Source organism: Pseudomassariella vexata (genome assembly GCF_002105095.1).
Source record: "Pseudomassariella vexata strain CBS 129021 chromosome Unknown BCR38scaffold_1, whole genome shotgun sequence".
In the NCBI taxonomy this organism is placed as follows: Eukaryota; Fungi; Ascomycota; class Sordariomycetes; order Amphisphaeriales; family Pseudomassariaceae; genus Pseudomassariella; species Pseudomassariella vexata.
In genome coordinates, this window is record NW_024467956.1 from 1,298,399 (window position 1) to 1,322,503 (window position 24,105).

At 52.2% G+C, this 24,105-nt stretch overlaps 6 protein-coding genes across 6 annotated transcripts; 1 reads left to right on the forward strand and 5 right to left on the reverse strand.

Moving 5' to 3' along the window:
* Positions 1-195: 195 nt before the first annotated feature.
* Positions 196-1,791, reverse strand: BCR38DRAFT_492280 (glycoside hydrolase family 28 protein; the record flags this gene model as incomplete). Its single annotated transcript, XM_040864691.1, has 2 exons — positions 870-1,791; positions 196-823 (listed from the first exon to the last, which is right to left on the reverse strand). Exons 1-2 carry the CDS (start codon positions 1,559-1,561, stop codon positions 196-198), a joined length of 1,320 nt encoding a protein of 439 aa, XP_040720840.1. The 5' UTR covers positions 1,562-1,791.
* A 4,989-nt stretch (positions 1,792-6,780) lies between these two features.
* Positions 6,781-8,795, forward strand: BCR38DRAFT_453845 (NADP-dependent malic enzyme; the record flags this gene model as incomplete). Its single annotated transcript, XM_040861640.1, has 5 exons — positions 6,781-6,958; positions 7,043-7,473; positions 7,537-7,862; positions 7,920-8,296; positions 8,350-8,795. The coding sequence occupies 5 exons, from the start codon at positions 6,781-6,783 to the stop codon at positions 8,793-8,795; spliced, it is 1,758 nt and encodes a 585-aa protein (XP_040720841.1).
* A 1,954-nt stretch (positions 8,796-10,749) lies between these two features.
* BCR38DRAFT_330978 (uncharacterized protein) lies at positions 10,750-13,737 on the reverse strand (the record flags this gene model as incomplete). Its single annotated transcript, XM_040855014.1, has 2 exons — positions 10,750-12,378; positions 12,616-13,737. 2 exons carry the CDS (start codon positions 13,735-13,737, stop codon positions 10,750-10,752), a joined length of 2,751 nt encoding a protein of 916 aa, XP_040720842.1.
* A 1,968-nt stretch (positions 13,738-15,705) lies between these two features.
* BCR38DRAFT_331559 (cutinase transcription factor 1 beta) lies at positions 15,706-17,822 on the reverse strand (the record flags this gene model as incomplete). Its single annotated transcript, XM_040855067.1, has 3 exons — positions 15,706-16,795; positions 16,853-17,301; positions 17,355-17,822. 3 exons carry the CDS (start codon positions 17,820-17,822, stop codon positions 15,706-15,708), a joined length of 2,007 nt encoding a protein of 668 aa, XP_040720843.1.
* Positions 17,823-18,370: 548 nt separating this feature from the next.
* On the reverse strand, positions 18,371-18,526 carry BCR38DRAFT_329769 (uncharacterized protein; the record flags this gene model as incomplete). Its single annotated transcript, XM_040854902.1, has 1 exon — positions 18,371-18,526. A coding segment is annotated over one exon (156 nt), but the record flags the coding sequence as incomplete, so codon positions are not given.
* A 3,715-nt stretch (positions 18,527-22,241) lies between these two features.
* On the reverse strand, positions 22,242-24,022 carry BCR38DRAFT_330941 (uncharacterized protein; the record flags this gene model as incomplete). Its single annotated transcript, XM_040855008.1, has 4 exons — positions 22,242-23,365; positions 23,431-23,557; positions 23,607-23,930; positions 23,987-24,022. The coding sequence occupies 4 exons, from the start codon at positions 24,020-24,022 to the stop codon at positions 22,242-22,244; spliced, it is 1,611 nt and encodes a 536-aa protein (XP_040720845.1).
* Between the last annotated feature and the right edge of the window lie 83 nt (positions 24,023-24,105).

The following is a 24,105-nucleotide window of genomic DNA, read 5'->3' on the forward strand; positions in this document are numbered from 1 at the left end:
GCCCTAATGGCTGGACTAAATACATACGCTGCGTCGTCGGTTCGCCCTATTGGCGACTGCGTTGCGTCCACTACCATACTACGTTGGTTCTCAACCTACCAACAAAGTCCCCCCTGAGAAGATCGATGCTATCTGGGCCTTGAAGCGAAAATAAAAACTACTTAGGATCAACATGATTGTCAATGTTATGCCGCACTATCGATTTCCACTCAACTGCTGCGGCCAGTTCGCTGGACAGCTTTCCGTGCAAGGAATCCCCGACGACGCCTGATTCTGAATATTGGAGCACAGCCACTTGGTCGTCCCACCACTCATCGGCTTGATATTCACATTCTCCATAGTCAGATTCTTACACGGGTTACTCGCACTACAATGTATCCCGCCCGCAACATTATACCTACTAGTCCCCGTAATATTGACCCAGCGCACATCCTCAATGGGCAACCGGCTCGTGTCGCATCCCTGGCCGGTATAAATACAGGGCGTGATGTACACGGGCTGGTTGACGTTGTCCAACTGAAAATTGGCAAAGGTGATGTTACGAACGCGGCCCGTGCCGGAATAGGTCTTGATCCAGGCCGCGTTGCTGCTATGTGTGCAGGAGATGTTGTTGAAAGAGACGTTTTCGACGTAGTCGGGTTGTGAGGCTTGCGAGCCCAGGGAGCCGATGCAGGCGCACCCAGATTCGTGGCATGAGACATTGGAGACGGAGATGTTGGTACTGTTGCCTTTCATGGAGATGCAGTCCTGGGGGTGGGGGTTAGTATTTAGAGGATATGGGAATAGGAAGGAAGACCAGAATGAAAATATAGTCGGGGGTGTCCTCCAGGGTATCTCTGCTCAGTATCTCCGGGGATGCAGGAATGGACTTTCGACTCACATCACCACAAGTAACCGTCCAGTTCGCAATCACAACATCCTTCGAATTCCACGTATCCACCCCGTCCGTGTTCACCGTGCTCCACTGCGAATTGCTCGTCGAGTTCATATCCAGATTCGTCATGGTCACATTCTCGCTATGCGCCACAAACGTATGCCAGAACTGACTCTGCCGCCACGTAATCCCGTCCACGAGCACATTCCGCGCATTCCACAGCGTCAAACTGATCGGCCGCCCGTTCTGGTTCCCCTGGTTCCGGTTCTGGTCGTACCAAAGCTGTCCATTGCCGTCGAACAAGGCTTTGCCAAACCCCCGCAGTCGAATGTCGGTCCCGCCCAGCAGCCACGCTGTTGAGCGCCCCGCGTAGGTCACTGAGATGCTGCTGCGCAGCCAGTATTGGATGTCCGAGGACCATTTGAGCGTCCCGTGGATTTCGATGTCGACGTTGGAGAACTCGGTTGTACGCATGATTTGGCCGATGTGGAAGAGACCTTCGGCGAGGATGATTTTGCCGTTCTTGCCACATTGGGTGAAGGCTTGGAGGATCTGGGGTGTATCGTCTGGGTCCGTGGTACCGGTTGAGGGGAGGGGGGTTACCGTGCAGGTGCTACCGGTTACGTTGAGGGCGGCATAAGCTGCTGGGGCGCTGAAAAGGAGGGGGATGAGGAGTGAGGCAAGCATGTTGTGGACTTGCTAGGAACTGCCTAGGTGGAGGTTCAACGAGAGTCTTGTTATACAAATCGACTGGTATACCTTTCTTGGTGATGAATTGGTCTTCCGCCGACTATAAATATCTGGTCCTATTCAGACCATGTCACCGATCCGGTCTCGAATGCACCGGTTTGGACATCTCGAGGATGGGGTGCTCTCATTGGAGCGCAAGATAAATATTTACTGTATATGGAAGTCGGAGCCCATTCCCCAGATGCGGAGGAGTAAGGGACCACTCGGCTAATTTGAGGTGAGCCAACGTTGATTGAATATAAATGAAAACCTGGGGTAGTCGGGGTCAGAACAAAAGCCGGTAGGTGCAGTGGCGAGCCTATTTAGATGAGTGTCTCTGTGAGGCGTTCCTCGAACTATTCTGGACGCCAAGTTTTGGCTTCACTTCACAGTGCTTTCAGGAATGTGCGTATAAGACGTCACTACACTTTATCATACAGCCTTTACATCAGTAATGACGATACTTCCGGGACGTAATTGTGGCGATGATCAGAAGCTCAATGGGCGTTCTCTACTGTCAAGACTGTGATACATAGTAAGCTCCCAGGATTGTTGGGTATAAATCACCCACCGTGCTATTGGATGCGGCGGGGAGATATTATGTATATCAGTCTAAGATCTCAGCAAGATCATTCGCTTAGGACGATTCAGAGTAATTATCCATCAGCTCATCACTCCAGTTAGAGTATTCTAGTTCGAAGGGATCACAAGAGTTGTGTAAGTGGGCTTTACAAGTCGGATGGGAGCCGCACCAAGAGGGGTCGTATTTAGGAATGAGTTTGGGACATGTATGCTATGGGTGATAATGATAATGGTTTTCTACATCACTCTGGATGCTGGGCTCCTTTCTCTTTCATTGCACGATAGGAAGCGCGTTACTGGAATCTATGAGATACCAAGGATCACGGAGATGGTCACGCTTACGTATGTCCTCATCCTTTTGCTGATGAGGTTAGGGGTTGTTAGGCGGCATGATACTAGGTTCATGAAACAGCTGAACATGTAGCTGTAGATATCATGAATACGTAGATTACTGTCGACACATGATGGGTTTCAGGAATTTCCGCGAGTCAGTGGGATGGAGGCGTATATATCGCACTTTGCGACTCACGGACTTCGAAAAGGAAACGGATGCCGTCTTGTCCTTGTATGGGTCGAATGGATTCAGACATAAGCGGCCATGTAAAATAATCATCAAGGGGGCGGAGTGGTCATTCGGTCGAAGCGGGTTCCCGCCAAATGTTTTTCTCGGACATCATGCTGCCAATTCATTTGTTGTCTTGATAAGCTAAGGGGGTTGGGGAGCTGTGCGGAGATAGCACTCCTCAACATGGGGTACGGGGATTATGGGCGTGGGGGATAGCTGTACTACCCGATCAGTGTTTCGGATATCGATAACAGGACTACTGGACTTCAACCCCCCGGGCAGCGCCCTCATACACACACTCGCTCTGTGTCACCGTTTTCCGTCTTACGGTTTTGGATAATGGCACTAGATAGACACAGCTGCGAACTTCGAATGTACTAACTATATGAACCATTTAATCCATCTGGTAACTGCCCATGTTTTCCTGCTACACCGCAACTTAGTGCTTGTGTAACTTTGGTTTCAATCCGGCCACGAAGTAATAATGTGTGTTTGCCGTGTGCTTATTTCGTAGAGGGGCTCAGTCGGAATTCGGTCACAGTCTATCGACATCTATGCACAGCTGACCCGAGTGCTTGTACACGCGAGACTTAGGACAAACTTGCCAGTGCGCATTGTTTGGCTCGGGGATGCTGATGGTTAGCTGGTTGCCCCGAGAAGTCATGCAGTCTGTTCCAGTGAACTTCCGCGTATGCCTAACGCATGGCAACCGCCAAGAGATCCTTCACCAGTTGTCAGATTAAGCCGAGTATTGTTACTGGATCCAGCCCAGACTAGGGTTTCTCAACAAAGTCAAGGTTGGAAGAAGAACCCTGACGGTATGTGGCTTCTGGAATTGGTGACTTAGAGTTGAGTGTCCGTCCCAACTACATTATCTTCAATGCAACACCAGATTGAAGGAGCCATAACGATAAGTAGGAAGGCGTATTACACTCGTAGCCCGGTTATCCCATAGCCTCAGGTATACACTTAATGCAGTCAGCAACTTGGCAATGTATGTTTATCATTTCGGGCCACATTTTTAACACAGAAACCGAGCTGCTTGCATCCCTTCTAGAACTATCCGCCAAGGAAACGTACAATAGCCGTGGAAATAGGAAATATGCACACTCCACACCTACGGGTCAGTAAACGACCAGATATTGTCCGAAGCATGCGTCCCGCTCCTCGTCCTCTTGCATTCAGCGCCTTGTGGGCTGCCATTGAGACAGAGCTTCTCCCTGTTTTCTGAGGCTGTCTATGTACATGCTCTCGTTGACCAACTTTGATTCGTCGACAGGCCGCATTGAAAGTGCTTTTGGGTTTTTGGTCGTAGAGCCAGAACCCTCAGACCCAAGAACGCCACTTGCACCGTGTGCCCTATGCTGGTGTTATGGTCATCCAAACCCACCGCCAAGCAACTCATCGCTGCCAGAGTGTCTGATATGTAGATGATGGACAATCGGATGAGAAGGATCGCCTGGAGCACTTGCCATGATCGACCTTCGGGGTTCGAGAGAAAGACGATAAGCATAAACACGTCCGTTGCAACGTCTCGGCATTTCTCCATGGTGGGATGGTTTCCAGCATTCTAGGCGGTTCAGATCTAAGACGACCAAGTTGCATGATCATAGTCTTGAAACAATTTGCACGCCATCATAACCTGGGCGAAAAGGGCCAATACTAGCATCGTGAGAAATATTGATTGCCCAGATGTCTAGATGGGACATGATAACACACTCTATGATAACTCGAGCGAGAAGTCAATGACCTTCCCGACTTATGAACCGAGGGCGCTCTGAAGAAAACCACCTTCAGCTCGTTGCTATGGCTGGATTGCCATGATACTGAAGAGCCAGGTGAAGCTCGGTCACCGTTTGAAGACGGTGGAGTATCTCCTGCATTCGGGATTCCTGGTGTCAAACCCGGAATGGAACATTTTCAACAGGGATGATGCTGCACTTGTCTGCGAGCGGCAGACCTGGAACCAAGGCCAGCTAATTGACGCGGCCGCGGCCTTGAAACAGAAATCGGAAGAAGTCGGGCGAAACGGCATCTGGTAATCAATCGGGGGGGACCGGAGCTGGGTCGCGTTCTTTGCCCGCATCATCCGAATTCCTGGTGGAAACTTTTGTGGGAAAGCCATGTGGAAGGTGGGCAGCTGCAAGGTAGGGATATTTTGAGTAACACCCTATTTCGGATGAGCCGAACTTACGAAGGTAGCAGATGGACTGACGTTTGTTGATATTATTTTGCTCCGCTTGACTTAACTGTCTGGAAGCCTTTCTTCTCACTGCCGCTGGTGTCGCAAAGGGCCATTTCCCGACGTGCTTGCTGGGGTCGGGACGAGCTCTCTGACCGGAGCTTCCTTACGCAGGCACGGATTGGGAACATCGGGTGCTTCCTACTGGACCAAACTCACGGACTTTTAATGCACTGACAGGGGCCCTTCCGATCCCACGCAGTTTGCCTGCTCGCTAGTCCAAGATCCTTGCTCCTACGAGATTTAACCTCCCCTATCGCAAAAAAAAAGCTTGGAAAAAGTTTAGTTTCGCAAGTCAGGAAGCCGACCACGAGCAGAACACGGAATGTGTTAAAAGGGGTTGTGGCAACTAATTGGCGAGCCGTACTATCGTGTCCTGTACGGCGGTGAGGTACCTATACAAGGCACCTTCGTAGCGTTAGATTTCGATGTCTGCTTGCCGTTTACCGGCAACACGAGCACACAAGCAACTGTCAACGCAACAGACCGAACGCGTGGAGCATCTATCTGCTTCGGCGGTGGAACGATCCAGTTATAACTGCGTGCGCATCTGCTCATCATTCTAGAACATCGGGTGATCCCGTGCTTAATAGACCACTCGGCGCGACTTCATTGCTTTCTATCCTCTGGTCAATGGCGGGAGAGCTGGATGGGTCCCGATGGGAGGGTCAAATGCAGCAGCGAAGCTGCGTCCCCGGACCTCACTACGGAATCCCCACTGGCAGACATTCGCCGTCGCAACCTAGCCACAGCCGACACGGGCATACGAAGTACACAATTAGAGTCGGTGAATCCTGGAATGACAAGCTTTCCTCTTGAGAGTTGTCTTCGTGTAGCCAGCAGCGTACATGCAGCTGCAGGCTGTTGAGACCCAACCGACGGGAACTCATTATTGCAACAGCGTGTAAGCTTTTTGCACCTTGCAGATTCGTACCGCGTAGAGTGAGTGCATAGCATTCTTGCAGCTGTCGGCAACTTTGGCAACCTTGAAACCCCCCCATTGCCCACCCCCATGTTCGGGCTCAAGAAAAACCAAAGTAGTACTGATTATCGAAGAGGAAAACCCGGAGGCCCAAACGAGGAAACAACGTGCAAAATGACCCTGCTCAAATTACAACTTGATCCTCCTTTGCGTGCCTTTGCGTGCTATTCCCCCGATTGATCCACCAAGCCCTCTTCTTTTCGGAAGCCCGACATCAAGTCAGGTACCCCGTACATGGCCCGACACCGGTACCTGTACTTTGTTCATAAGGTCGTCCCAACTCACTCCAGCGCCCTGGCGGGTTCTGGTGGTCCCGTAAGTTGCCGTGTAAGCGTTCTGTTCAGACAAATTTTCACATCTCAACCTGGCCGTTGAAACGCACCCGAAACTGCGGCGCGCCCCAGTCACCTCGGATGGCAAGTCTCAGTACATGGGCATCGCCTGCCAGGGTGTCGCCCCGAGGCAAAATGCTGTTATTAAGACGGTTGCATCGCACCGGAGTAGCTGCGAGTTGTCGTCCCATTACCACCACTTTCAACCGCAGCGCGAGTTCGGATCATCCCATTCACTACCGGCAACTGGAACCTTGTTCGGTCAGCCCTGCTAGTCTTGCCCAAGCTTCCCATTTATTTTCTATCCCCCATCGGCCGACCGCCCCCAGCCCAATGGCTTTCAATACATACAGCACTGCTAGTTCAGACATATCAACCCCTCGTTCTGCCTCTCCTTCGACATCTTTTTCTGTCCGGTCATCTTCAACCAAGCGCACCTCCATCTCCTCCCGCCGCATATCTGCCTTCAACCCCATGTCGTCTGTAGACATCGCCGCTATCGAACAACAGATGAAAATGGCCTCCCTCGACGGCCTCCGCGGTTACGCCCAAAATCACTACGGGGAGGTGCAACAGTATCGCAAGACCGAATACGTGCCTAAGTCGTCCGCTTGTGGTTACCAAGTCCTGCGCGAGCCTCTGTGGAACAAGGGTATGTGACTTGACAAAAGTCTTCCTTACACTTGCTATTGCTTTTCCACCCAATGCCATTGGGCTGACTTGAGTTACCAAACAGGTCTATCCTTCACAGCAGAAGAACGCGTCTCCAAGAACTTGACTGGTCTGATCCCCCACACCATGGAGACCGTCGACACGCAAGTCCGCCGGTGCATGAAGATGATCAACTCGAGGCAGACTGGCATCGACAAATACCTGTACCTCTCGGCCCTCAAAGACCAGAACATGGACCTATTCTACCGGGTCCTCATCGATAACGTTCGTGAGCTTATGCCTTTGGTGTATACCCCGACTATTGGCGACGTCTGCCTGCAATACTCGACTTTGTACACTCGCCCCGAGGCACTCTACATCTCCATTAAGCAACGAAAATCCATAAGAACGATCCTCCAGAACTGGCCGTATCCCAATCCCGAGATTTGCGTTGTGACGGATGGATCTCGAATTCTTGGCCTGGGCGATCTTGGCGTCAACGGCGTGGGCATTTCCGTAAGTCAAGTTTTCTATTCGAGTAACTGAAAATGTCCTAGTTTCTAACTTACACGACCCCAGATCGGCAAATTGGCCCTATACACGGGAGCTGCAGGCATCCACCCTCAAAATACCCTTCCCATTGTCCTGGATGTCGGTACCAACAACGAGGACAACCTGAAAGATGAATTCTATCTCGGTCTCCGAGCCAAACGTCCCTCTGCTGCGGTTGCCCAGGAGTTCATGGACGAGTTCATGGAGGCGGTCACCGAGGTCTACCCCAACATGGTAGTTCAATTCGAAGACTTCGACACCGAAAAGGCGTTCGCGTACCTCACTCGTTACCGAAACCAGTACAAGTGTTTCAATGACGACATTCAGGGTACGGGAGCCGTCGTCTTGGCTGGGTGAGTACACGATGCTTCCTTCGTTGACTCGGCTGGACACGAATTAACCTCATGCAGATACATTGGTGCTGTCAACTTGTCCGGAGTGCCTCTGGAGGAGCAGCGTCTCGTCTTTATGGGAGCTGGATCCGCCGGTGTCGGTGTCGCCAAGCAGATGGTCGAGTACTACACTCGCCGCGGCCTGACGGAACAAGCTGCGAAAGACAAATTCTACCTGGTGGATACCAAGGGCCTCGTGACTAAGGATCGCGGTGACAAGCTCGCTGAGCACAAGAAGTACTTCGCACGCACAGACAACAGTGGCCACCAATTCCGAACCCTCGAGGAGGTCATCGAGTATGTCCGGCCTTCGGCGCTCGTTGGTCTTACGGCGACTTTCGGCGTCTTTACTGAGTCGGTTGTGCGGGCTCTCAAGGCCTCAGTGGATTCGGGAGGTATGGGTCGGCGACCCATCCTCTTCCCCTGAGCAACCCCCTTACTAAGGCAGAGTGCACGTTCGAACAAGCTATCACCTGGACTGAGGGCACCGCCATCTTCGCATCTGGTTCTCCGTTCGCCCCTGTTAACGTGAAGACGAGCGATGGCACCATGACATACCACCCCAACCAGGGCAACAACGTCTACGTGTTCCCCGGTATTGGACTGGGAGCCATTCTGGCCAAGGCGACCAGGGTCACCGATGAGATGATCTACATTGCGGCTGCCGCTCTGTCTGAGTCGCTCAACGCTGACGAGATCCACAAGGGGCTGATTTATCCCCGCATCGAGAGAGTCCGCGACGCCAGCGTCGTCGTCGCCCGCGAGGTGATGAAAGCTGCGCGCAGGGAAGGTGTCAGCGCTCTGCCCGAATCGCAATGGATCGAGTGGGAAGAATGGGGTGACGTCGCGCTGACGAACTTCATCAAGTCTCACGTCTATGACCCTTTCAAGTAAAGAGAACTACTGACTTAGTCACACGACTGGGAAGGCACATGATGGAGCATTGGTCGGCGTTTGGGTGCTATGTGGTACAGAAGAGTTGCTTTCACCTGTAGGGTCGACAGGTTTTGCTTCGTAGTCAACTAAAGTGGTTGGCTTCGGTTGGTTTTACGAGATATCCCATTAGCTTGTCGCTGGGTCTAGATCAAGAGTCTCTGGACGAATTAATAGAACGGTCGCGTTGTTTACTACTTTTGTTGTTGACTGACATTGATGCATCGTACACATGGTTAAGTGATTTGCCAAGAATCGTTCTCGATGGGACTCGTAATTCCCTAGTTATTCATAGAGTGCGTTGGTCTTGTATGACTTGCACGTCACCACATCCAGTCGCACATGTACATCAGCTAGTATATTATATTCCCGGGCGGCATTTACCGCACTCCACTCCTTCCCGCATCTTTCAATATCCATCTATCAAACGAACGTATGACCGGGCCCTCTTATTGCGGCCCGACTTCACAGGGGTCAGTTATCTCATTCAGTGGCGAGAGCTAATACTATATGTCGGGCCGAAAATGTGCAACATAGTCCCGAATTGAAATGATTCCACACTAGTACTGCTTATAGTCATTCGGTAGTCAGACAGTCAGCCATCCAACTTATAACGCGGTAGCAGGTTCACGGTTTTGGCTTTGCGGGTTGGGTGCGTACAACTGTAGGCCGTGAGGGGAACCCCTGGCTATTCCTATTCTTCTGTTAACCGGGTGATGTTTCTATGACTTACTTCCATTAGAATTGTCTGACTGAACTGCTGGTGGACAGATATCACTCGGTTCTGCTCGGTATCAGTGCTTTGCGGTTTGCTGTCTTACTATAACGATGCACACACCCTTCTCATATGGTCCCCTCCAAATACCCTACGAGGACAGAAAAGGCTATAGACCAATATATAAGCTGAACTTGGCACTGAAGGTGTTCGTAGATTTCGGCGTTTTTGTTGTTGTTGTTGTTGTTGCATTACCCCCCTGACGAATCATGCTTGGGCGGACAAGATATGAATAAGCAACCAGTCGCTCATCTCAACAAAGGAACGCATTTGGCTGCGTCCTATGTGTGGGAAGCTGTGGCCTCAGGTATGGAAAGATACGAGGCAGGCAGGCACGGATTGCAGTATTCAGGGTCTGCTTGGGCCAACTTGGGATTGGTCCCTCCCACCTTCAGCATGTATCCATTCTTGTTGCGATGAACTCGGGAAGTGCTAAGACCGTTCCATTACCCTATTTATTGACGATATATTTGTCATCAAAGCATGGCTAGACCCTTTACACGGACTCTTGCCAACTCACTTAAGCACCCTGCCTGTCCTTGGCCGCACCGCCCAGGGAACCCATGGGATCTCTCGTAGGTCCCTCATGTGTGCCGTTAGTCTCCCGCCTACGGCGTAATACCTCCACTCCTCGAGCGACAGCATGCATATCCAGGGGCGACTTATCGATTCTGCTGCATTTGCGGAGATCGATAGGTTTGGATTGGGTGCTAGGTGGATTGGATTGTACAGGGACGTCCTGTCGGCCAGCATCACATTGCTCCCGAGTGTCTAGCAATTCAAAGGGTCTAGGCATAATACCGCAGCTGAAAGCCACGAATATCGCCAAAGGCAGTTCTGGTTTGTATGTGAATTATACTCATTTTCGGTTGAGTATAAACATCCCACCCTCCACCAGGGCGACTAAGCAACATAATAGGAAACTGGGGTATTCGTAGTTGAACAATGCTAATGCAGGGCAAGACAGTTGCCTCGACATCTAAACAGCAGTGGCGAAAAAAGAAAAAACAAAAAAAGTAATGCAGGAACCTATTCATGACCATGCCCCTTTGAAGTCCTCCTCCTGTATAGACTCCGAGCTTTGTTTTGTGCCTGAACCAAAATTCCCCCATGCAGTGGACTGACCGACTGCCATGCTTCTTAGCCCAAGTTCTTCCTGAACACCCTCTTGGTCCCACCGACCTTGCCCAGTTCGCCAAGTTTCCCTTCCGCCTTGAGGTGCTCAAACGTGGCTCGCCCGCCGCTAGCAGAACGGACCTTGCTCTGGACATCCTCGACCCAGGCCTTGCCTTCCTCGCTCAGTTTCTCCTCGTAGTTGGGGCGCGGCCCCGACATACCCAAGACGCTGCTCTCGTCCTCGTATCCCGCGCGCGAAGGGGTCCGAGATCTCGAACTTGACGAATGTGCCGAGTTCGCCGAGTTCGCCGAAGAAGGCGTGACGGCCCTCTGCGTGTTCATGGCCAGCGGTGTCTTGGGCCTCATCCTTGTCGCACCCTCTTCGCCCAGACTCTTTCTAGTCTTCCGGACGTGCAGGGGTGACTTTGGGGAGTCAAGAGCAGACACCGGGCGGCTTGGCGGACTTGATCCAGCTCTGCTGGACGCGGCTGCTGGCACATCTCTAACCTCTATCTTGCCTTCGCCCTGGGATCTTCGGCCGTGATGAACGGCGTACTCCTTGAGATACTCGCCGAGATCGGCCCATCCACCGCCTACTCGGACCATGACTCGTTCGCCGTTCTCTCCCACGCAGCGAATCAGTAGCTTCAGAGGCGCCTCGCCAGCCGACCGTGAGAGGTAGTAGTGTCTGGCTTCTTGACTGTTTTTTGATCGCGGTCGCGGTGTCTTGGCCGGTGCCATCAACCAGGAAGGCGTCCCTGCTCGAGACGACATGGTAGACACAGCGGAGCCACTGCGGCGGAAAGGCTCTGGAGTTTTTTGCCTCGACCGCGTGGGGAGCACAAGATCGGGGGGGTTGAGGTTGATTGCGGAAGGTCTCGTGGTCAGCCGGATCTTAGCCGGAAGCCCACTGAGTACGTGGTGAATCTGTTTGTGCAGCTGGTCGGTGTCGCCCATAACACTCGTTCGCCCCGATGTGCTGAACCGACTTTCGAATTCAAATGTCGTGTCAGCATCAAAGACATCAGCATGCTCCAGCGGGGTTCTAGGGGGGGTGTCGTCGGGTTCGGGCATAGGGGCTATTTCAGGAAGTTCTTTAAAAGTCACTGAAGCGGAACGAGGTTTATAGCGCAGGGGTGGCGAGCTAGACGGGCTGATTGCATCGCTTGACAACGGCCTGTCTGGGTCTGGCAAGCGGGGCAACTCAAGTTCGGGTGACTCTTCGCCAGCACGACCTTCGTCCGAGTCGTTACATGCAAGCAAAGAAGCAAGTGATCCCTGGCTTTCTCTTCGTGTCTGAAATCGGGGTGGAGGCAGTTCCAGCTCCTCTTCTTCCTCTTCCGATTCCTCCACTACCGATTCTAGAAAAGAATATTCCGCTTCGAGGTCGGGAATGCCCTTGGACAGGTCCAGGCCTGGTCGAATCATGGCGGAAGGTTGGAGGCGACCAATACTTTTGTCCGTCTCTGACATTACTGGGCCGGTTTGGTTGATGCCGTCGAGTGCACCATCGTCAGCTCCATCATGACTTCGCGCGCCGTGCGCCCGAGACGAGTTGCCTGCAGTTTTCCCTTCCTGGCCTGTGGTTTCCTTGCTGGCTAGCGATATTGTTGGCCGTTGCTCATGAACGCCATCGTAATCGAGGCTACGGTTCTTGGTAGTCGCATCCGAGTCGACATCGCGTTGATGAGCTCCATTTTCGCCCAGGTCTGGCACCTGTGAGCCCGATCGTGAACTTTCTTTGCTTGGCACAGTAGCCGTGACTTTTAGGTCGTTCTCGAGATCCGTCGACGGGCCACGTTTGCTCAGAGTGCGTCCACGACTCATCTCCCCTGCAATAGATGAATGATCAAAGAGGGTCGGCGGCGAAGGACCCGTGCTTCCGGAAACATCGAATTCCTCCTGAGTTGGGCTTGCGACCTGGATATGGATCTCGGGTTGAGGTGCCCTAGGTCCCACTGACGCCGAAAGTGAAGCTGCAGCTTGCATATTTGACCACTCGCCCTCTCGGACCTGGCGGTCGGCCGTAACAACCCATTCAGCATAGCTTCTCTCCACAGCCTCAAGGCGGTCCAGCCACTCGTCTGGCAAGATGTCTGCCATTCCTTCCAAGGCATCCAGCATGTAGTCAGCGTCGCGTCCTGGGTTTGCTACTAATTGCTGTAATGCCGCTTTTATACTTTCGAATTCCTTTCTCGTAAGGGCAGAAACACCATCCCCCGAGCCTCTGGTATCCGCAGGGGCATCTTTTCCGGCCTTGAGCTGCATTTGAATCGCATTCCAGCCTGATTTGAGAGCAACCTCGGCTTCTGTCACCCTTGACAGCAACGTCGGAACCTTACGAAGAACGGCCAACCGGACACTCCAGATATTGAGTAATCTTGAAAGTCTCGATAGATTTGGCAGGGCTTGCACTGTGATGGCGGTAATAACTGCCGTCAAGTCTTCCATCTTGACAAAGGACGTCGATGCCACCGAGTGTCCGCTGTCCGAAAATGGAGTGCCTGGCCGGGATAGAGGCAAAATGTGGTTCTGCAGCACCTGCGTCTTGATATCCTCCAAATCCAAGTCATCCATCTCTTTCTGTATTTGGTCGATTCTCTTGTCGTACTGGTCAACGTCCTCCGCTGGCAGACTGCCTAGGTATTCCGTCTCAGGTTCGGCGCCGGGCCCCTCATCTTGACTCGGGTTATCTTCCCTTGGCGTGTCGGAAGGTCCGGACAGCTTCCTGCGCGGAGTTGGCGGCATCTCGAAGCCAGCCGATCCGCCACCGGCAGGCCACGGCCAGCCGGAAAGTTCGTCAACCCAATCATGTATTGACTTTGAAGCGACAGCTGTCTTCATGGCGAAGGACTGCTCGAAAGCTGAGGCGTTGCTGAGACAAGCTTTTAGAGGTCCAGAGGGAACTCTGAGAGCTTCCACCGCTGATGGCGGCGAAAGGCGCGAGAGGAGCTCATCGCTGACCCGGTGTCGAGATGGGGATTGTGAGGTGGATTGATGTGGCCGGCGCATAGTTGTTCGTGATCTAGACGGGCTCGTCCCACGGGTCGCGATGGGTATGGGGTCCGCCATGCTTTTTGCTGGGCTTTAGTAAAGCGTGTTTGCTCGCGGATTGTCGTTACACATCGATATGAGACATGGCCCGCGGCCCTCTGGACGGATTGTTGATGGCGACAATCTAGTTGTGGATTTCCATCCTCGGCGATGGAAGGTAAGTGCTATACGGTTTGACGTTTGCCAACTTCATCTCCCCGAACGAGGTGGTCTCCTTCCCTCCTTCCCGCGGCGCCGTCCCTGGCGATCAGGAAGTCGTGACACGTAAGCAGCAAACACCAACGCGACCGTCTAGTTCTGAGTATGTCTCGTAAATATAAAGAAAGTCTTGAATGTGATGCGCCAGCTGGGAGGTCTCTAGAAATGTCGAAGGGGCAATATACGGAAGGAGTGCCGTCTTTGTTCGTTGTGCGACAGACGCAATTCGGTGTGAAGAGAGCGGTGGGGATATGCGCCAATGGCACAAAAAAGAGAGTAGTAGTATTGGGTAATGATAGTGGGATGCAAACTTGCAAGTAAAAACGAGTGGACGAGCAGCCAAGCTGAAAGAGGGACTGTTGTTTCAACCGAAGACCATGGATGCCGGAATACACGTCAGTCGGCGGGTGGTGCCTCTCCGAGCAGTGCTGTCCCTTCGTGGTTGGTTCCCTGGTGGGTGATGGATCAGCGATGGACCTGCATTGGACATGTAGCGTGGACGAGATTATGGATCTCAGCGCTGGCAGACAACAAGCCCGATCCCTTCTCAAACCCGTTGCTCACGACTGTCAAACTGCCTCGAAAAGTGTAGGATGTATGAGAATGCGAAATACGTACAGCCGCAGGGAACACAGGATGGGATAATACAGCTTGGGCAAGCTTCTGAACGTAAATTCGGGTCGGGATGGCCTGTGTCCCTTATTTCATGCGCCACCCCAGATCTGACCAGAGTAACACTGCCAGCGAATCAGGTAGTCAAAAACAGGGATGACAGGGGCCGTTCCGCCGCTTAACTGACCCATTCGGCATCGTCGCATCAATATAAACCGCGTCTACAGCAACGCGTGGAGCAGTCATCTTAAATCGAAATCAGTCGAGGTTCGGCTCTCGAGAACCGTGATGATGACTCGCCGTAAATGCTGTGCTGTCCTGATTTATGATCTGCATTGCCATGGGAACACAATGCTCAACTCAACACCCTTCATTACTACTGCACTATCTGTCTACGATCAATAACGATGCACTAATGGAGTCCCAATAGCGAGTGGCTAGTGGCAAAAGCTCCGAGCAAGGCTGCTTGTGCCGATCCCATGTGGACGGTCTAACGTCATTTGCCGCGGGAAGCTGTCAAGATGCAGCGCACGACCAGCCGCTCGAGCTTGAGCTTGGATCTGACGAATCTGGCTTTGGGGGTCATCCATCACCGCTTCTGGACACATTCACTCAGCGGATTGAGAGAACTAACCGCATAGACCCTATGCGTGCCGAGACACCCACGAAATTATGGAACTGCCGTCCTTGCCGCTGCGTCGTCCGTCCGAGAGTCTCTCGTACCAGCCGGAAGCATGTTCAGCGTGTACGCGCTGTGTGTGACGGAGTCGCCTGACCGTGGACTGGCAGTGGCCCGCGCCGAGAACGAACCATGCACACATTTAACTCGTTCATTCCGCATATTCTTGATCATGGTCATGGTTTGGCATATTCACATTTATTTCGACTCGTTCGCCTACATGATTATATCTATACTGGCCACCTGTCTAGCCTCGCCCTCTTCAATCTCATCGGGGTATATGTAGTTGAGCGCTTGGCCGTGGTCTCATTATTCTTCCAAAACTTTTAACGTATCCTCAACACCTGAGCCGCCTGTTCGCAGGTCTTCCATCTCTTCCAACACCAGATTATGGTTGTATACCCAAGGACCGTTCAAAGCATGGCAATCGCACTGGATCATGACTGCACGGGTTGTGCCATAGTCCCGTCGCCTAATATACCCAAGAATGTCGGCTCTGTCACGTCCGTGTTCTTCGCGCCGCCAGCTTCGCCTGGAGGAAAATGCAGCCACTGGTCAAAATCAATATTGGTACCAGTTAGCGCGTTCCAGTCAAATTCGTCTTGATCGTCACCATTGAAGTCCATGTCCAGATCGATGGCTCCAGGTGCTGTATCGCTTGAACCGCTCGCACTTGGCGTCACGCCATCCTTGTCGGTTTGAGGCGGCGAGTTGCCCGCCACCAAATCAGTCGGCGGCACATACACATGGCTACCGGTGACCAACTCGGCCTCGGGCTGAGTCATGTAAGGCGCATTCTCCGGCGGCGGTGTGGAGTTGACCATCACAGAAGCTGGGAAGAGGGACATTGCCTTATCTGCCCCAGATGCTCCAGCTGTCGCACTCTGAGCAGCATGCAGGTCAATGGCGGCTTTCCGAAGTGCCGCGTCGAGGAATGCGACAGCATAATCAGCTGCAGCGTAAATGTCGCGCAGTTTCTCCATCACCTTCATGCACTGCCGGAACCCCCGGACGGCGTTATCCCGGGCTTGCGGAACCGGGTTTTTCATCTCAAGCAGATGAATGATCATGGCCGGTAAAATCACAGTCACCCCGGTGGTTGGAAGGTATCTGTGGAGATGGAGATGGTGTAGTTCTGATACCATACGGGTGATGTTCATGGCGGCGTCTCGCACTTTCATGCGTGACAGCTCCTGGGCCTGTCTCGACGCTGTCGGGGCCTGCACGGGGGAGGAATGTAAGAACTGGGGGCGGTGGAGAGCCGAGATGGTGGTGTAATAGACCATGTGTAGCAAATTCCTCTGAACAGCTATAGTTTTAGCACCGTCTTTGTTGTCGAGCGGCGTAAGTGCTCGGTACTGACAACACGGTGGCAGAGATTCAATCCAGGCCCCGAGCGACAAATCACACGCCGTGACGTTTTCGACGTTGTCAAGTTGCTTTTTGGGGTGGAGCATCATGGTGCTGTTGGTCGCATTCGGTCTCGATCTATCGCGGACGAGGACCGAGTATTGCGCTGTCAACATCCTTGAAACTGGTTAGTCTGACTCTTCGCAGGTTGGCGGAAACACCCGCTGTACTTACTGACTGATGCACATGCAGAGTTTGGCTTTTGCTATGCACATCAAGGCAAGTTCTTGCTGCATCAAAACGTCACGGACCAGTGTGCAGTCATGATTGATCACCTGCACGTCATCTGCTAGAGGCCCAATCTCAAAGTCGCTCTCTTCTAACATGGGCACATCGAAATCCTCGTCCTGAATCCTCATGGGTCGACGCATACCCAGCGCAATCAAGCGATCCCGCATGAAGCAAGACCACCATATTCTCTTCCAGAGCTTCTGTTTGCGAAGAGACATATTGGTATTGGCAGGGTTTCGATGAAGGCCAATGGTGTGAGCTAGTGAGATGGCAACGCCCATCCAGTGCCAGGTGTCTTTCTGGTCGTCTGGCGTTTCATACCAATATGTCATGAGCAACAAGCTTTGAACGAGTATGAGTCGGTCGCTCTCATAATCGAAATCGTACAGTAACTAGGACCGTTAGCTGACGGACTCAACACGTGGCTATGAGGATGCATTCATACTCTCGCCTTCTGAAAGAAAACCTTGCGGGCAGCTTTTCTGTTGGCGTAGCCCGCTTCCTTCAAATACTTGACATCGATGTAAGCCGTCCCCGCAAACATGACGGCATGATACAAGAATAAGCTGATTTGGCCGTATAGTCCGTCCACCGAGTTGATGGCACTGAGAAAATCGTGTAACTCTATTAAGGGCATGTAAGGATGGACAAACTCCACATAGGCGCGTAAGAGCGCATTCTGTAGCGGGAGACTGGGAAGTGTGAGAGCTCCCTTCACGTGTAAGTAGTTCACATCCTCAGCAGCAATCTTGCCTGGCAGTGGACGGATGAATGCCGGCAGCTGCGATGCTGCATCAGGCTCCTCGAGGGAATTTAGGAACTGAGCCGTTTTGGCATCATCGACGGCGGTCTGACTTGAACGCGGATTCGGCCATATACTGGGGTACCTGGACGCGTTGTTCCCAGTATGCATTTGGGCGGCCAGCAGCAATGGGTCCGGTTGCAGCCCTGATCGTTGTTGATCTGTCGCACACGCGAGTCGCGTGGTCAGAAACGTTATTTTATTCGACAGATCAGAGGGTTGGTGAGGTTCTGGCATGTGAAAACTGGCGGGACCAATGACAGGCGAGGATCGCCAACTTACAGATGAGATGCGGAACGTGACCCTCCAAGCCGCCATCCAACTTCAAGAAGCCCGGCTGACTCGCACATTGCTGACCCGCAGGCGCACTCGTCACATCCATGCTCGTCGATGCCAGAGACACTACGCTGGGACGGCGAACTTCGCCAGCCGGGCTGATGCTGACCGGATTGGTTGGTATCTTAGCCTTGAGTGCTTCGGCGTTTTGCGACGCATGATCGAAAATATTCTTCCTGCAATTGACCAGGGTGTCAGTCTTGCGCCCAGGAGATTGGAGCGTTTGGAGCGGTTGGGGCGAGATATGCTTCTCGAGACAAGTGGCGCAACTAAGAAAAAAGGATTATAGAGAAAGGCACGAAACGAAACGGGCAGGCCAGCACTTACTTTCGACGGCGGCTCTCCTGGACGATGCATTCCACATTGTCCCATCGGCAATTGCCACACGGTGCACCTTCAACGACGTCGCACCTCACTTTGCGAGCGCGGCACGAGACGCAAGCCTTTGAGACGACGTTAGCCGCGAGTCTGGAAATTGGGTATCATGAATCTTGCCTTGGCGGCTCGTCTCTTGGTAATCTTCGGTGCGCCGTTGGGATCCGACTGGGAAGCTGATCGCTTTTTCGTCGGTGAGGTGGTGCTCGTTCCGTCGGGCTTCATATCCGTAGTAACGTCTGGTGTGGCCGTTGTCGAGTTCCCGGTGTGCGGCTGCTCGGGCGAGCTGCGAGCTACATTTGCGGTTTCAGGGGTCATCATGTAAGTCTCTCATTTATAGGCTCGTTGCGAAAGTGTCCAACCGTCCAAACAAAGGCAAATAAATCGCGGGCTACCCAAAGAACAGTGGAAGATATGCGAGTTATCCTGTCGAGCTGCAGCGGGAATAAAGTTGCCAGGCGGTTCGAGAACCTATTAGTCGAGCGTGTTTTTGACGCTACTTGCAAGCTGCGTCAGGTCGACGATGTCAGCGGCGATGGTTCGGCAGAGGAGAAACCTTCTCTCTTCGTTTTCGGGGTATTGTCTCACGAGCTTCGATTTCAGCGTCGCAGGATGTACAGATTGGAAGTTTGAGTCTTGACAACATCGAAATGTCAAAAAAGAGTCCGGGGTGTGGAAAAGGATGAAAGTGGCCGGGGCGCGGGGCGGACAGGCGGGGGTCCAAGGAATAATATATTTCATGTAGATTTCCCACGCGATCAGATACACGTCTTGAAAGGGAGCTAGGTACCTGGCATGGCGCCCTCAGAGATGTGTCTAGCGTTTAGTAGTCGCATTATAATACCCCACAACTTGTTCAAGCAGTTAGATGCTGAAATGCTTGTCATTGCGCTTAGACAAGGGCTTTCCTGGTGAGACTTTGTGGGAGCTTCTCACATGCTCACTTGAAGCCCGTAAGAGCCCGCCTCGTGACAGTCAAAAACGTAGATTGTGAACCAACAATCCGCTTGCGGGCTGGTGGGTGGTTCATCTTCTTCAATGTTCTTTTCCGGACGTTTGCCGGTACCCCGGTTCATGATACGCGAGACGCGAGCCAACTTGGTGGACAGCTCCACCTCCAGGACTTGATGAAGTACAGAGTATGTCATGTCCACACTCGTCGAACCCCTCCGCAATGGGTATTGTGGAGCGGCCAATCACCTCGTTCTACTCGTTAGCTAACACGCCGCTGCTTTTGCTCACCTTGCGGGCGGCGCTGGGCGACTCCTCGTGAACATGGCCTAGCCATCACTAGACCATTTCAGACGACGAGTCAGGAAAAAGGCGGCAGTAGCGTCCACAGAGTTTGTGACCGTCGACCTCTAGTCAAGATACAACACCGCCATTATCACAATATGACATTGTGCGCCCAGCCCAAGTCCCAAGCAAAGAATGCTAGGCATTCCAACGATAAGCCAGATAATCGCCTTGTACTTCGTAACGACGGTGTATTGAGAAGTTCTTTGCTGCAGACTTGCATGCCGATGCAGCTCCGGACAGCCTTGAAGGTGAAGGAGCAGAAGTGAGGAGTCTTCCTCATTGGCATGCTATTGTCTTTTTGGGCAATTCTCCGCCCCACCGAAGGCGCTGCCCCAGATACTTTGAGATGAGACCGGTCATCAAACGAAAAAGTTACAAACCACGAGGCAGCATGCGCGAATGGTTGTTGCTAGACCCTTGTCGTCGACGGCGAATTTCGGGACGCACCAGTTAAATCTTTTGGATGCCTGGATGGTTTACGGGTCCTATCGTGAGTTGTAGTGGACCTCAATCCTATGAGCTGTCGAATATTGGAAATGGTGCCAGCAATGCCTGTTGATTAAGGGCACTTTGGGCGGGCAAAACCGGTTGCACAGATGCAACGCCATCATTCGGACACAAGGGTGGATGGTAACGGAGACAACTGACGAGGTAATGGACTACTTACAAGTTAAGTTACGAGATGTGAGTGGGTCGATTGGGGCATTGTTCGGAGGAGCGGAATTGCCCAGGTTGGGTTCTTACTACGAGTATGTAATGCAAGGCTGCGAGGGTGGAATCCGAGATGGTCCAGACTGCTCACTGGCTATTTCTGCTGCGGTATTAAAAAAAGAAGGAACAAATCTGCCGTCAAATACTGCAGAAGGCGGCTACTTCGTACTTATTTATGAAATGAACCATCATGACAGAATATCTGGCCCTTCACCCTTGTTTGCCGGCCATATTAAAATATCATGGATTTTGCACGGCAAGAACGGCAAGAACGGCCCCACTGGCACCTCGCTACTTCCTTCTTCTCCAGTTTTGTTGTAGTCCGCTTGGACCCCCGTCCCCCAACCCCTCATTGTGACGGCTGGGTAGATCGTTGGAATCAACCGAAATCCTGGGGCTCCCACACTTTTGAGTGTCAGTATTTCTTGGCCGATTGTCCTCCATACAACGAGTACCTCCAGACCCTCCCGGCCGCGTATCACGCATCAACATCGTATGAGTAGGATTTCATTTAATCTGATTTCAACTGCCTGCAAAGGATCGATAGCATCAGATTCACCACTCCCTAGAGGCCGATGTATATTCTCTACATTACATGTTATGTTGTTAAGTACCTGCTAACTAGAAATTTTCAATCACCGCTGAGGAAGCTCCGATCAGGACTCGGTGTCTATCCGGCCGGCCTCCGAGCGCGTCGGAGGGGTTGCTGGTGTTCCATTCGGTCGAACCCCGTCCAGCTTGCCGGTTCCCAGCGACAGCATGAGTTAATCATGCGCGTTGGCCGCAGTCATGCTTGTCAATGACGAGTACGCATCATCATTTCTAGCATGATAGGATAGATGTCACAATATGACCAAGACAATGTTGCCAACCAGTATGTAACTGGATTTACCAGGATGGCGCGTACATACTTCCGAACAATCCCGGTTGATAGTATATTCATGAAACTAGTCTGCAAAAAGGAAGTACTTATCCACGAATATGTATCTCGGGAACCCGATGTCCTCAAGACGAATCAGCCTTCTGTACTAGTAGCCCTTACTGTGTGTATAGGCCAGTCGGACTGGCAAAACTAGTGAAGTGATCGACAGACTTCCTTCGTTCTGCCAATAGGATATTTCATGCTCTACCGACTTTCCCTACTCAGTATATCCTATATATTGACGGTTTGCAGATTTTTGTTGACGCAAATTGTAGGTAACCATTTCCACGCCAGGGCAACCAACTAACCTCTTGCGCTTAACTCTTATGTACGCGAGTAAGGCTCCGGATTGAGGTAGATTCATGCTTGTTGTACCCTCGACTTGGACTGTATGCCTGCATATCTCAATGTCTTGTTCCTGAAATATATCAGTAATTCAGGTGGGCTATTGTTATTAGTCATACGAAAAAAAAAACTTGTCGCAGCTCTAGAATACCTTAATGCTTGAGGGCAACTTCGAGCACGTACAAATCACGACTCAGAAGTCTCCAGGAGAATTCACCATTTAAGAGTAGCGCCGATTTGAGAACGCCAGAGATAAGCCAAACCCGTCTGAGATACCAACATACTTACAAAGGATTCACAGATCACTTGACAGACTCCAGACGGTCGAAGAAGCGGTTGTAGCGACTGCTTTTGTATGGTCAGCCAGCCAGCCCGGGGAGCCAGCAAGTATTTCCTTCATATACTGTGTCCACCCACTTAGTGCAAACCGTTCACAACAACGCTAGTTCTTCCAGGAAAATGATAGTCCTGTATAAATATTGGGAATAAAAGTCTCACATAGACGAGCTAACGAGCGAAACCCACATCCGGCTACTCACCCACTACGATGCTCGGTCGGCCGCTTGTTGTGCCGCCTGTTCCGCTTCCTGCTCCTCCTTATGAATCTCCTTCCACTCCTCCTCCGTCACGTGCAGCCACTGGGACAACACCGTGGTGAGAGCCCAGACCTCACCAGACATGAGCAGCCGCAACAGTTCGAGGCCGAATACGTTGACGAAGCTGCGGCACGATATGGTGTGCAGGAAGCGCGGCGGGAACATATGACCCGTCGGCAGTCCTCTCCGGAGAGAAAATGCTTTCGCAACCATTCGGAGGGCCAACGCTTCGCCAGGGGCACAAATAACGCGCGTGACGAATGTCGTAAGTATGTCGGCAGCAAATAGGGATGGCAGACTCGTGAGTGGATTCACCACGTATATCGGCTCTTCCTTGGGCGAGGGGCGGCCATCACCACCGTAGCTGGGGCGCAGTTCTGCCGACCATACCCCGGCCCGTTGTTCTTCTGTCGAATCACTTGTATCCACGTCGAAGCTGATGAGCGTATTACCCAGAATCTCGGCATCCTCTTCATCGGTGCCGTAGTCCGGGTCGCCGCCGCGGTTCGAGAATGTGCTCTGTCGTCGGATGGCCCCGATAGGTATTCCAGGCTCGGCGCCATTGGGTTGGCCTTCGAGTGCATTCAGCGTCGGTATGTGCATATCCTGACTTGAATGTGGTGTATGCCGTATCTCGCGGTCAGCTGGTCCCAGAGTTGGGGATTCGGCAATCGTTTGCGATGTTTGAGCGGCTGCGGCTTGTGCTCGTTCCCATATTTGTGCCAAGTGCTTGTTTCTCGATGGCTGCGGAAGGCGCTTGTGGATGTGAGGTTTGATTAAGTAGGTCGTGTACTCATACGCACGGCCACCGAAGTAGAACACGGCATAGGGGAATGCGTTGGCGACCAACCTGGCGAGCCAGCCACCGATGGATGAGGCGTTGAGAGATTCGATGGCAGGTGGGGCAGGAAAAGGAGAGGAGCTGGAAAAGGGGATAAAGAACATGATATCTGGGATCCAGCGAGAAGCCGGTATCAAGTCTACTTGTTGCATAGTCAAGAAGAGATGCAAATGGAGTCGTATCCAACCCATACCATATTCCAACCTAGGTCGATTTAGATGATTGATCCCTCCCGCAGCGGTTCTCAAATTTGAACATACCATCGTTTCTTCGTCCTGCCAAAAACTAGCGAACTCGTGCCCAAACCTTCCATGACGACGTAAGATGACAGACCGGCCAGGAGAAGTTTTCCATAGGAATGCCGGGTGCGCTCATAAGGTATCAATTTGGAGTATTGCACGTGAGAGTAGGACTTGTATAGCTGCAGGCTGGTCAGTAATATGATCTTGTAAAGCTGGCAGGGGGCATACAAGAATGCGTTGTCGCACGCCGTGCACTCCCCATGTTCCAAATGTTACCAGCGTGTGTCCAACATGCAGTAACCATCTTCCTGTCTCGCTCTCATACGCCTGATGTTCTTTGGCAAGAGCAAGCTCTGACTCATTGATGCCCCCGTTCTCAGGCTCGGCTACACCAATAACTTGCATTACTTCGTTGTGCGCTCGAATGAGGCTTTTGATGATTGTCTTGGTCTCATGGTTGACAATGCGACCCTTTTCATCGTACTGCGGCTCAGGCTCACGAGGGTTTGCTTCTCCTTCGCCTTCCACAACATCGTCATAAGGCGATCTGCCCTAGAAATTTTGTCAGAATAAAGTGTTAATTGTATTCTGACTGGAATTTCCTTTACCAGAGCCTGGGAGGTCAACGGTCCAAGCCTTCCCATCGTGGCTTATTTGGGTTTGCGACTCGAAGCTGATAGGATGGGACGGTGACAACACAGGGGAGTCGCAAAGGATTAATCAATAC